The sequence below is a fragment of the Orbicella franksi genome, chromosome 14 (genome assembly GCF_964199315.1).
Source record: "Orbicella franksi chromosome 14, jaOrbFran1.1, whole genome shotgun sequence".
In the NCBI taxonomy this organism is placed as follows: domain Eukaryota; kingdom Metazoa; phylum Cnidaria; class Anthozoa; order Scleractinia; family Merulinidae; genus Orbicella; species Orbicella franksi.
In genome coordinates, this window is record NC_138158.1 from 22,539,335 (window position 1) to 22,551,160 (window position 11,826).

Here is an 11,826-nt window from a genome sequence, read left to right on the forward strand (position 1 = left end):
TTCTCGGAAAGCGATTTAACTATTATAGAAAATGATTTTGAGGGTCAACTTAAGCGATTACACTGTGTAAAAAGATGACTCAAGGCAACTCAGTTGTCTTAGCTGCAACTCGTAGACTACATGTATTGATCGATATTAAGGTATAAATTCGGTTTCTGTTCGGCAAATCCTCTTTGCTTTTGAAAGTTGTTTTCTGGTGAAAGTAACCAAATTTATGAGAAGACTGACAGGACCTGACAGTATCATATGAAAATGTAAAACGATTTTTATATAAATTCTCGCTGCTGCAAAGAATATTCTAGGCGGACAGCGCGTCCACTCGCATTATAAGGTCAAAAGAGGGCAACACATGTTCCCATAATCTGGAAGATTTGGGCCAATCAATGTGATATGCTTTATTTAGGGTTCCAATCTCCGAATGTTACGAAACACAGGTCATAAATTTATAAATAGCGTGACTTATTCAATAGAGCGTAAATAAAAAGTCGTGACTTCCGCCATCCATGCGACATGAGAACAATAGTTACAGGATTATCATTGCGAAGTAATTGCTTCGTTAAGCGTTAACAGTTTGCGAGTGGACCAATTTAAATAAGGTAATCGTTCCGTGTCAAACAGAGAAACAGTTAAGGTTCGCTGATTAGCATTGACGGACCACGCAAAGCTTGTTAAAATGAACGAAAGCAGTCCTCAGGTAAGGCGACAAAGTCAGGCACGCCGCTACAGCCGAACTCTGTCGGATGAAAGCGGACAAGGGAGAAACGAAAATCTGCGTCGAGTGTCAGTGGACAGTTCCCAAAGCAGACAACGTCGTCTTTCGGTGGAGAGTGTGAGGAGCGAGCGCAAATACTCCCAAGATGGTGCCTCACGAAACATTTCTGTCCCTGGCGCAAGACGAATTTCAGGCGCGTCGTATTTCAGCAGTTGGAAGAAGCCGGCAGAAACAACCGTGAAAGATGACAAAAAACGATGCTTCGAGAATACATACCGTATGGAGCCAAAAATTCGTTTTCCTGAAGGAAAGGTCCGAGCAGTGATCAAAGAGGCTTTGGAGACGTTAGCTTCACACACGTATAGCGCTAATCACTCTCCGTTTGTTGCCAAATTGCTGAGCGCTCGCGTGTTGGAAAACGTTAAACAGCTAAATATTGAGCGATACAAAGTGGTTTGCCTGGTTACTATAGGATCCAAGGAGAGGCAAGGACTGAGGATAGCGAGTCGCTGTTTGTGGAATGATCAGTTTGATACGTATGTTACCGCTTGCTTTGAAGAAGAACACTTCTTTGCTGTAGGAACTGTATATGGCGTTTATTACGAGTAACAAAAGAGCCATGGTTTGGAGATAAACACCCTGGAAAAACACCCGGTGTTTTGCAATCGGTGCTGTACTATCTGTTATCAGGAAATTCAACACTGTTATCTGATGAGTTGTTTTGAGAATTCGTCTTCTTTCACTACAACGATTGACCTCAAACACAAACATCGATCTATTGTAAACTTCTCATTGCACTTTCATCCACTTTTTCCCACAAATGAATCATACGGAGTCGAGAGAATCTACCGTTCCATCCGTCACCTTGGGAACCAGCAAAACAGTTCAAAGTGAAGTAACTCGATCTTGGTAAGAAGATTGTGAAATTCAACCTTAACCTGACATTTTTTTAAAATGCTTTTATTATTCGCTTGCTTATGGTTTTTATATTGCTAGCCATGTGTTATTAAAGCGAGAATAAACATCTTTAGCTTGTATAGTTACAGGAAGATAATTGTTCGACAATGGCCGCTCACAGCAGGGCGAAGTCTGTGATAATTACTGTATAATCACTGTGCGGGCGTTCAAAAGAATTATTAAACAAGGTTACGGGTTTTATCCACGTCGGCAACTTAACACCTTTGTCGATACGTTGTTATTGATCACGAACGTATTAAAAGACAATATTATTTCTAATCTGTAAACAAACATGTGTTAAGCCTGGCGTTGTCAGGGTCAGTTCATTTCGATGAGTTGAACAATTACATCGAAGTGTGATAATATTAGCGTGAGAGAAATACTCAGAAATATTTTTTTCGTAGTCAAAGTTATTTGTTAACGATTGCTTGTTAGCCTATGCTCTCTTTTTGGGAGTGTTAGTGTGCAATAAAAAACAAAAAACAAAAACAAAAAACTGGTACAGTGGACAAGGTAATCATCAAAATGTTTCAATTCAATTTAAGCCAAAAGCCTAAAGGCTAACCGGTCGTGTGAATAATGTATGGATGGGCGTAATCCCAAAATAAATATTTCACAAGAAATGAATATGTCAGGCAATAACCATTGTTTATTATATGGCTGATGTTTGTAGCTGATATAGTGCGCGCTCTGATTGGCCACTGGAAAGGCGGGATTTTGCCGTAGTTGCTCACGGGCATCTCGAGTTATTGTTTATGGCCCTACTAAAAAAGGACCAAAAGATAACTGGAAAATGTTACGGTTTTAACGAAAGTGCACCAGCTGAAAAAAAAAATGAGTGGCAACAAACGCTCTGAGAGTGAATTATTATATTCCACGTTAAAACGAAGTTTAATTTGTAACATGCGACTTCGACCGATTTGTGGCCCTTAGATTCCACTAGGATAATATTTCATTCTCTCAAAATCAAATCGCAAAATTTCAGTTTTGCCTTCCATTTTCAAAATGAACGAATTTTTGGACGGAATATGAAAATCATCTGGTTAAATAATGTTGAGCGCTTGGGACAAAAAAGATGGAACAGATATCCATTGAAAGCTATTGAAGCGAGAAGAATTTTAAAATTGTGAACCGAACCCGGACGTTTAACCATTCCCGCCTGAATCATCTTTAAGGAAACAATTGCCATTCGATAAACTACTTATTAACCTCGAACGTTCAGTCTTTACGGTATTGACCGAACGATGGCGAGGTCAGCACAGCAAGACCGTGGACTACTCTCGGGTAATAGGTCCTTATTATCATTATAAATGATATTTAGAACCCCTGGAGCATTTTGCATAAGCTTTTACGATATTGATCGAGACTATGCGCCAGTTAGCAAGTTTAACAAGAAGTAGCTAATAGGAAATTGACCATTAATCATCGAAACTGAAATCCTGCTGGCAGCGTGTTAGTTAAAGGCCGAGCCATGCGGACTGTACAATTCAACTTAGCATATTACAACATTCTTGCGCATTGTTGCATGCCCCACTACGTTATGCCACCCTGATTACCGTAAACTACCTCTAAATCCCCCTCTCCCCGGCTTAAAAATCTCCCCGGTTAAAGGTTAACCTTCCCGTAAACCTAAAAATACATCCAATTATAAGCCTTCCCGGTTATGAACCTTTCCTTGTTCCTTGTTTTGAATTCGTTTTATTATGATGTTAAAACCTATTTCGCTCAACATATGCAGCTATAGTTCGTTTCGAAACGGTTCTTTTACTCCGGTTATAAGCCCCTTCGTCAGTATAACACTTATAAGCCCATCCAAAGCCCCTTACGAAGTCGTGTAAGCCCAGGGCGTCAGTTTATGGTATTGCATTAAAAACTGGATAGCACTGCGCAAGATCTGGTGCAATAATGTTAACCTCTTAAAACTGTTGCACAACAAAATGATCCAGCAACATCTGACGTACTGCAACTGAGAGTGATCAAACGCATGCAACATGTTGTGCGAATTACAATGTTCCATGAGTTTAAATATAAGTATTTCTTTCTCTTTGGTTTAACTGGCATGCCTGAGAACTAGCTAGGTGTAGCAAAGCGCATTGTCCACTCTAAACAACAACATTTGAACATTTGAACATTTTTAAGCCGGATCTTAAACCTTTGGATTAGTAGTAAACGCCAACATTATCGTTTAGTTCTATCAAAGAGTCATGCCTCCCATGTCTTTTTTATTGTCAGCAACAACATGCGTTCGCTCATCGATGGAATGCGTCATCAATCATGACTACGTTAAGGGTTTTTTATTATTTTGAGATTACTGCGTCGCTTTTCTGCTGGTCAGTAAAGGACGAACCGTATAAAATTGAAAAACTCAACAATTTCCAATATAACACATTTGCCAGGAGAGCTATATGTTTAACTCAAATTTTTTCCACTCAGTCGATTTTGCAAGTTTCAATTTATGCAATCCTTAAAAGATTACTGACTAACTGAATCAATCCTCTTGGCTGAAACACTACAAATTATCAGTTTTCCTGGTTAAATATAACAGCCTGATACATTTGGGTTCTCTTGTGGAAAAAAAAAATTGTCAACTGACAAGCTGAGAAAGGGACGAGAAGGCATGCTAATAGTTTATACATCTTTAGTCTGGTGTGTCGTCACAGTAAACGACGTCATATTAGTTCCCATAAGGCGCCTAAGAGAGTAATTGTGAGGCAAGGGGTTAAACTTTTCAAACTCCAGAGATCATTGAATCAAACTTACCGAGCCATGTTAATCTATTCAAAGTCACTCTGTCAACAACATTAATAAAATTACTCTGCTCAGATTGTGTTCTGCAAAACGAGACAGGATTACAGTGTACTGTTGACAACAAAACAAAAGACTTCATCCTTTAATGTAATAAGGTGCTGAACTGGTTTTAATCAAAATGGTGCTAATGTGCTTTACAAATTAATCCTTTATAACAACGTGACAACTTAGCCGTCTTTTATCTTTGAAATAATTGTATAAATCTTCTCGTTACTATCAAATGAAAAAGTTCACTTGATTTTCCTAGCTAAAAGTCATTAACTTATGTTTGTTCTAAAAGGTATTTGAGTCAGATGAGGCAAAAAAACTTACGTTCTAAAAGATACAATTGATTTTATTATGATACTAAGAGCTAATATCATAATGTTTTAGGCGACAATACTGTGTTTATCTGACTAGCCGTTAATTATCTCTAACGTCCATGACATGGTATCAGCTGAATACCTTAGTAGCAACAAGGTCACAGTAATTTAGAACATCAAAGTTTAGGCGAGGTCTTAAGCAAAGGTCTATAGCTAAGTGCATGTACCTGAGGGGCTGCATCACCCATTTCAAATTCAGTTACTCGAAGTATACACCATATACGATACCAATAGCAAATATATCTTCTCTCTCAAAGGAATACTGAGCATATGTATCAAACCTTGGATCCCAAACAGAACGGCTCGCCATCGTAACACTCTGACCTCGCCTCTGGCCAATGGAAACAACACTGATTATTTTATACCTGGAAAATTGCAGAGATTTAACCTGTTCCTTAATCAAGTCTGCCAGGATTTTACTCATGTGATGGCAAACATCTTGATCGTAGTTTTCCCCCATCAAGTGCTCCTCGAAGGTTTTTTTAATGATCTCTGTAACTTTCCAATGCTCAAATTTCCTGACTGGCTCTAGGCGGTAGGTATTATATAACCCTGGTTCTGGGGGACGTTCGTATCCGACGGCAATAGTTGTAGGAGGCCGCGCTACTGTCGTATGCCGTCTTCTTCGATGTCTGGGGCTTTCATCTCCTTTTCTAGACACTTGAGACGCGTTTTCCAACTCTGAATCTACGAGGGGATCACTAAACCCGCTGGAGAAAGTCGCAACTGATCGTCTTCTTCGATTTACTTCCCCCGGCTCTGAACGGTTGCTGTTATGCGACTCTGATTTCTGAACGGACTGTTCAACAGAACCGCGCGAAAACGTTGGGGTTATTGCTACAGATCGCCGTATTCCATGTTGTTCTTCTTGTCTGGGTGGTTTCATCGTTTCCAGTGGGTTTGTTGGATCGTCGGAGAACGTTACAGCAAAATCTCCTTTGTCTTGTCTTTTTCTTCGTTCCGTAAAAAGAGTCGACGAGAGTTGCTTAATCTTCAGAGCCGCGCTTCGCGCTGCTACCACAGAGTAAATTCTTGGAGGCCCCATATCCGTTATTGTATGAAAAGACATTCTGACAAAAAACCGTATTGCACGAGCTCCCAGTCAACTGGTAGTTTCAATTTCTGGTATTCTGTAAATCACTCTCAAACGACCCTTAACACTCACTGGAAAACTTTCTGATGGAATTTTGTTTTGTTGACGGTTTGTTGAGCGTTAATAGACCGTTGTCAACTCCCTCTGTAAGCTGCTTAATTTTCTTGTTTAATTCATTATTTTGGTCAAGACGACGCATTAACGAGATTTGCGTTTGTTTGTGGATCAACCCCAGGGTCAAACTTAGGAACCCCAGCAGTTCCTTTGATTGGGCCTATAACGACAGTACTTCAAGCCGAGGTAAATACACTGGATTACTAAACGAGAGCTTCCTTTTGTCTTTCTAAAAAAAGTGTTGAGGTTGTCAAGTACACGACAACAGGCACTGAATGATGGCTGTACAGGACTACACCTCTAATTAAAACGATCATGTTTCGTCTCTACAGTCGAACCTATCCACAACGGTCACCTTGTGGACAGAAGAAAGTGGCCGTTGTGGGTAGGGGTGTAACATGACACCGGTTTTCTTTCAGGGGTGCAACTAGCCTACGTAGCAAGCGTTTCCGTGGGGTTTGGAAGCAAAGAAAGACCGAGGAAAGGGATTTTCGGTGTTTTGTCCCCGCGGAAAATGGTCGCTCCATTTTTCGCGCTGTAATTCTTTGCTCCCGAACCCCATAGAAACGCTTGCTACGCTGGCTAGGGTGCAACATATCTTTTCTCAAAAAAAAAAACTCTTATTTTACCAATTAAATACGTCACTCCTGCGTCACACAGACAAACTATATCCATAAAACAGATATAGAGACCAACGACGCGTGCTGGGGATCAAGATTGGTAACCTCTTACGGTAAACAAATGGGGTTTTGGTATACACTCAGAGTATACACTATTCGTCAGTCATTGATTAACATGTGGCCGTTGTCCAGAGGTTATTTTAACAGTCGGGACGTGTTTTAGTGGCCGTTCCCGTTGTGGAGAGGTGGCCGTTATAGAGAGGTTACAAAAAGAGTGAATGTATTGACTGTCTTCCGGGACCAAAAAAAGTGGCCCGGTTGTAGAACGGTGGCTGTTCTTGGAGGTTCGACTGTATTAACAGAATTTCATTTTATTTCAGTTTAGTTTTTTTTCAAGCTCTTATTCCTTCATTTAAAAGGTCATTTGCAATTTCTTGGCCTGACTAGATGTTCGCATTAAAAAGCCCCTTTGTTAGTGAAATACATTTGATAATAAATCCTCTAAATCGGAAAAAGAGATGCCTTACAACAGTTTTGTTTCCATACCTCTCACCCGCGGCCCTAATCATGCCGTTGGGAATCTGGGGAGACGACAGTCATGATGTCATTGGATTAGCACATTTACAGAAAGACTGGTCTCTTGAGAAGATGGTAATTGTTCCATTACGGCCGTCTTAACTCGTTCATTTATGACCTTATTTTTCCTTAAAATTGGCTATCCAATACATACACTCGGCGCGCGGAATAAAGATAATGACTTGTAACTATTGAGTTTGTCCAATCTTGTTTTACCTGTTAGATGCTAGTGTCTGTGCTTAGCAACGACGAGTGAAGATCTGTGAAAATGAAATTGGATTATAGTTGGGCAATGAAGAAGAAAAGATCTGCAGATATAGCCTCCATGAAAACTAAGGAATACAATATTTAGGTGTTCTCATGAGAAAATGTCCCCTCATGAATTTTCTCTTGGTGGTCTTTATTCTTAGATTTTAGAATTCCAGAGTACATCCTTTAAAATCCGTCTAGTCTGTACACGAGCCAAGTGCCCCACTAGGCTGGAGCTTATCCCAGTTTCTGCAGCATGCAAAGCGACTAGAAGTACTTCTACTCGCCCCTGGATGGGATGCTAGTCCATGGCAGGGTTACCCCCCAGCATTAAATTCGCCGGTACTCATTTATACACCAGGGTGGAAAGAGGCACTGTGAGAGTAAAGTATCTTGCCCATGAACAGAACACAATGCCAGCCAGCCAGCTCGAGTCCGGACCGCTCGATCCGGAAGTGAGCACCCTTACCAGGAGGCCACCGCAACTCCGTAAAACCCGACTAATCCCATACCAAATGCTCGCTTCTACAAAGTCCAAGTACTGACAATGTATTCATACCACACACATATGCAAAACACTTTTCATAATATTAACCGTAGCGTGACGCATGAACTCGACGCAAACAGAGCCTAACAAAGTCAACAGTGTTTATTAAAATCTCTGCTAATAATGCGCTTCGCGGATAGGATAAAAACAGATTAATTAAAACGTACACACGATAGTAGATCTTTTATCCCTTTTAGTAGTTTCGGTGTTATTTTATTGCCAGCTGGGAATTAATAAAGACCACAGAAGTTATACTAATCACATTTCAACACAGTAAATCTAAGAACGTTTTAAGGATCTTTATGACAGGAAGAGCACTTGTGTGTTTATAACTATGACAGGTCTATTTTCGCGAAAAACACGGTCGTCAAGGACTTTTTAAATTATAATATTTGTTCCATAAACGAAAACGTCTTGAAAGCACTTAGTTGCTCATGCCAGTAAATGTAACTTGCTTCTGCTATTATATAATGAGAAGTCCTTGAAAACTAAATTTCATGTTTCTCACTAAACACTTTCGTGACTCCAGATTTAAATTAAAGTGCATGAGAAGTTGGCTTTGTGATCATCTGAGACGATTCAAATATTAATCTAAATATTGGGTTTTGTGAGAAACTCCTAGTTGTTCATTGTGCCGAACAGTACAAAACTAATCTTTTCACAACATGTATAATTTTAACGTTTGTGTTTTTCTTGTTAAGTATTGAAAACTGTGTGAACCAAGTTGTTGATCAAAATGGAGGTTCTCTTTAATGGGACCTGTGTTATAGTTACGAAAGAAGTTAGGATTTACTGAGAGCCGTCGATCAAAGGTTCTTGTGTTCTTGTTTTTAGATGTCTTGAAATAAGGCTGTAAAACTTTAACTAAGTGGAAAGCAAAGCACTATGAGTAGAGATCACAGGAAGATTTCAAGGTCCTTCGAAGAACGTAATATCCTCGCTTCCACATCGCGAGTCTCGCAAATATCCCAGGTTGACAATGAACTAAAGCAGAAGTTACAAGCTATTAACACTTCGCACAAGTTGTCAAACAAACGAATCAAGAATGAAACTCGCGAGCTTAAGGAAATTTTACACGGTTTGCAAAGGGAGTTAAAAGTATCGAAAGGAAACTACGGTCAATATGTTCCATCTTTGATCGAGCAGCCTCAAAGGAACCCCCGGAGATCAACAGTGAGTTCTGTTCCATCTGAAGACAGGAAAGAAGTCGTTTTAGAGCGAGATTTACATGCACGCGGCGGAGAAAGAAATTCAGGTGAAGATGCTATTCCAAGGAGACGAAGTGGAAGTTATCCGCCATCTTTTCACCTGCATGATGCAAAAAAACCCAAAGACGTTTTAGATGACGAGCCCGCAGGCAAAGAGCTTGAAAAAGCAGGAGGCAAAGTTAAAGATGTTGCCGAGCAAACAAAGAGTTCACAACAGATTGGTGATTGGCAAAGTGAGCTTAACGCGCGCACACAAAACAGAACGGAGTTTCCTGAGATTGAACAAGATAAATATCCTCACAGGCGCATTACGCGAGCTGAAAATGAACAAAAACGTTTTGAGGAACGTTTTCCTAAAGAACCTCGGGATCAAGGCGAAAGAAAAAGGTCGACGAGTGATGCATTTCGTGGTAGATTTGTAATAAACTCTGACAGCTGTTACACTGATGTGAGCACAACGCGTAGAACTTCTAAAACTCAACAGAAAGGTGATAGTGGTAGAGGACGGCTAAGGACGAGCGTTGTCGAGGAGTTTTCGTTGGTTCCGAGCCCGAACGAACCGCGGAAGACGAGTCTTAGTACACCTCAGTATTCGTGGCAGAGGAAAGGCAGCATTGGAGATCGGAGAGGCAGCCCGATGGCTGGTTCACCCGGCCGGTACGATCTGCACGATGCTGAAGTGGTCTTCGATGCTCTGCCGGATTACCTCGGGGGTCGAAGATTAAGTGTTGCCCATGGCAGGACTCGGAGAATCTCCCGGGGCACCGGCCTTCCACCCTTGAGGGAGGGAGAAGTCACTCAGAAGTCGCAACAAGAAAAGTCTGGAGAAAATTGGAGCGATTTGTCCAAATGCAGATACTTAAGAAAGGAGGAGCAGGAAATTAGCATAGATGATATATTTAGCAAGGAATAGAAGAAAAAAAAAAAAAACGTCAAGCTTAAAGAGCCGCCTTTGGAACGACCTCAAGATACCAGTAATGGGAAGTTTATATTTATCACACAAAAAAACAACAATAACTAATATAACTACAAAAATGCATATTGAAGTTCACAAGAAAATGTGCAAAATAGCATGTATAATAGCGTCGTGTTTGAATAATCTGCCAGATCCTGTCACAAATCAACGTTCGTATCATGCCCTGATGTCAAAATAAACTTGGCGTATTTGAACAATTAACACAAGGACTAAAATATCTTCATACAGGTAATAAAGCTGACAATCAATTGAGTTTACATAGACAGAATAAAGCACTTTATCCAAATGGGTAAAGACAGTAACACTAACAATCTTAAATTGGTTTCTATAGCGACTACATGGCACGTATATGTCTTGTAAATGCTATTTACCTCTTTTCAGGGGCGATTGAAACTGTTTTGACATTCTGTGGGAACACGGAAAGAGTAGGCAAATTTCTGGAAGAATTTTCCTTCTTGAGATTAATTGTACTCCATCCACTAAAACAAATGTTTTTAATTTCGTAACCCTGTTGATCCTCTATCATTGACAGATGCTCTTAATAGAAAAACTATAAGCATATAGCCTAGTTCTTAGGTCTCAGTATTTCGCCGCGGTCAATCGTTTTTGGGTCACGTGGTCCGGGGCGAGAAATTAACCAAAATCAATTGACTTTGAAGGCCTGGGAGGAACGCCGCCCAGGAACAAGGTAAATAAACATATACGAGGCATGTATAGTTACCATCGGCTTGGGTTAGGTAAACGAGGAAACGAAAGACATTTTTCTTATTTCAGTTTGCGTTCACTTGTTTCACTGCCAAAAAAAGGAATAAATACCTCCCTTGCCAGGAAAATTACTTACAGGCTTAAAAGACTATTTAGTACATCTGGAGCCACGATAAAAAACGTTAAGTTAGTTAGTGGGTCAATTTCCTTTTTCAAAACGAATTCATCCACTGCTCCTCTACAACGTTTCTTGCCACGCTCCCAAACTACCAGTATTACCATCTATCTATTGAAACTATAAAATATTATCCTTTATCGTCTTACAAATCGTTCTGACCAATCACAAAGGACTCAACCAATCCATTTAACCAATGAAAACTCCAAACAAATGAAGCCGACGTCAAGCGCGGTAAAATGTTGGAGCCAATCACGATCGCTTATGGTTTTAGCTGACAAAGTGGCGCGAGTCTTTTAGGAAAACAAATTCGGCACTAAAAGAGAAAACCGCTCTGTCGTGTGATATACTGCAAGTGATACGGGGGTCATTCCGACGAAGTAAGTCACCAAACTGTAACCGTTTGGCAGTGTCTTCTTTGTACGGGCTAGGCGGCTCATCGTTTCAATTCGGTCAACGCGGAAACCAAACCTGCACTTCCGGTTTTCTTTGCCTCGAAGTCCGCTGCGAAAATGCGCAAAACTTGTTGTAAGAAAACACTATGAAAAGCTAAACCCAATGACAAGATTACAAGATTATAACCCTTGCGGATGACACTTGTTAAAATTTCTATCCATATTCGACGCACAATGCTCAACTTTTCAGTCACTTTTGTACCTTTTGGCTTGAAAGTGGACGATTTCACAAAATCGAGACGTTTTTAATCAACTATTTTCGTGGAAAC

General features: G+C 40.3%; 3 protein-coding genes across 3 annotated transcripts; 2 read left to right on the forward strand and 1 right to left on the reverse strand.

Annotated features, from left to right (window-relative positions):
• The first annotated feature begins 301 nt into the window (after positions 1-301).
• LOC145467777 (dynein light chain Tctex-type 5-B-like) lies at positions 302-3,635 on the forward strand. Its single transcript, XM_081451367.1, has one exon. The coding sequence runs from the start codon at positions 674-676 to the stop codon at positions 1,319-1,321; it is 648 nt and encodes a 215-aa protein (XP_081307493.1). The 5' UTR covers positions 302-673; the 3' UTR covers positions 1,322-3,635.
• Positions 3,636-4,582: 947 nt separating this feature from the next.
• LOC145468497 (uncharacterized) lies at positions 4,583-6,160 on the reverse strand. Its single transcript, XM_081452235.1, has one exon. It carries the CDS (start codon positions 5,906-5,908, stop codon positions 5,039-5,041), a length of 870 nt encoding a protein of 289 aa, XP_081308361.1. The 5' UTR covers positions 5,909-6,160; the 3' UTR covers positions 4,583-5,038.
• Positions 6,161-8,812: 2,652 nt separating this feature from the next.
• LOC145467097 (uncharacterized) lies at positions 8,813-11,811 on the forward strand. Its single transcript, XM_081450626.1, has one exon. It carries the CDS (start codon positions 8,924-8,926, stop codon positions 10,157-10,159), a length of 1,236 nt encoding a protein of 411 aa, XP_081306752.1. The 5' UTR covers positions 8,813-8,923; the 3' UTR covers positions 10,160-11,811.
• Positions 11,812-11,826: the final 15 nt, after the last annotated feature.

Coding starts and splice junctions, on each gene's coding strand:
- LOC145467777 (XM_081451367.1), top strand. CDS start 674: ATGAACGAAAGCAGTCCTCAGGTAAGGCGACAAAGTCAGGCACGCCGC.
- LOC145468497 (XM_081452235.1), bottom strand. CDS start 5,908: ATGTCTTTTCATACAATAACGGATATGGGGCCTCCAAGAATTTACTCT.
- LOC145467097 (XM_081450626.1), top strand. CDS start 8,924: ATGAGTAGAGATCACAGGAAGATTTCAAGGTCCTTCGAAGAACGTAAT.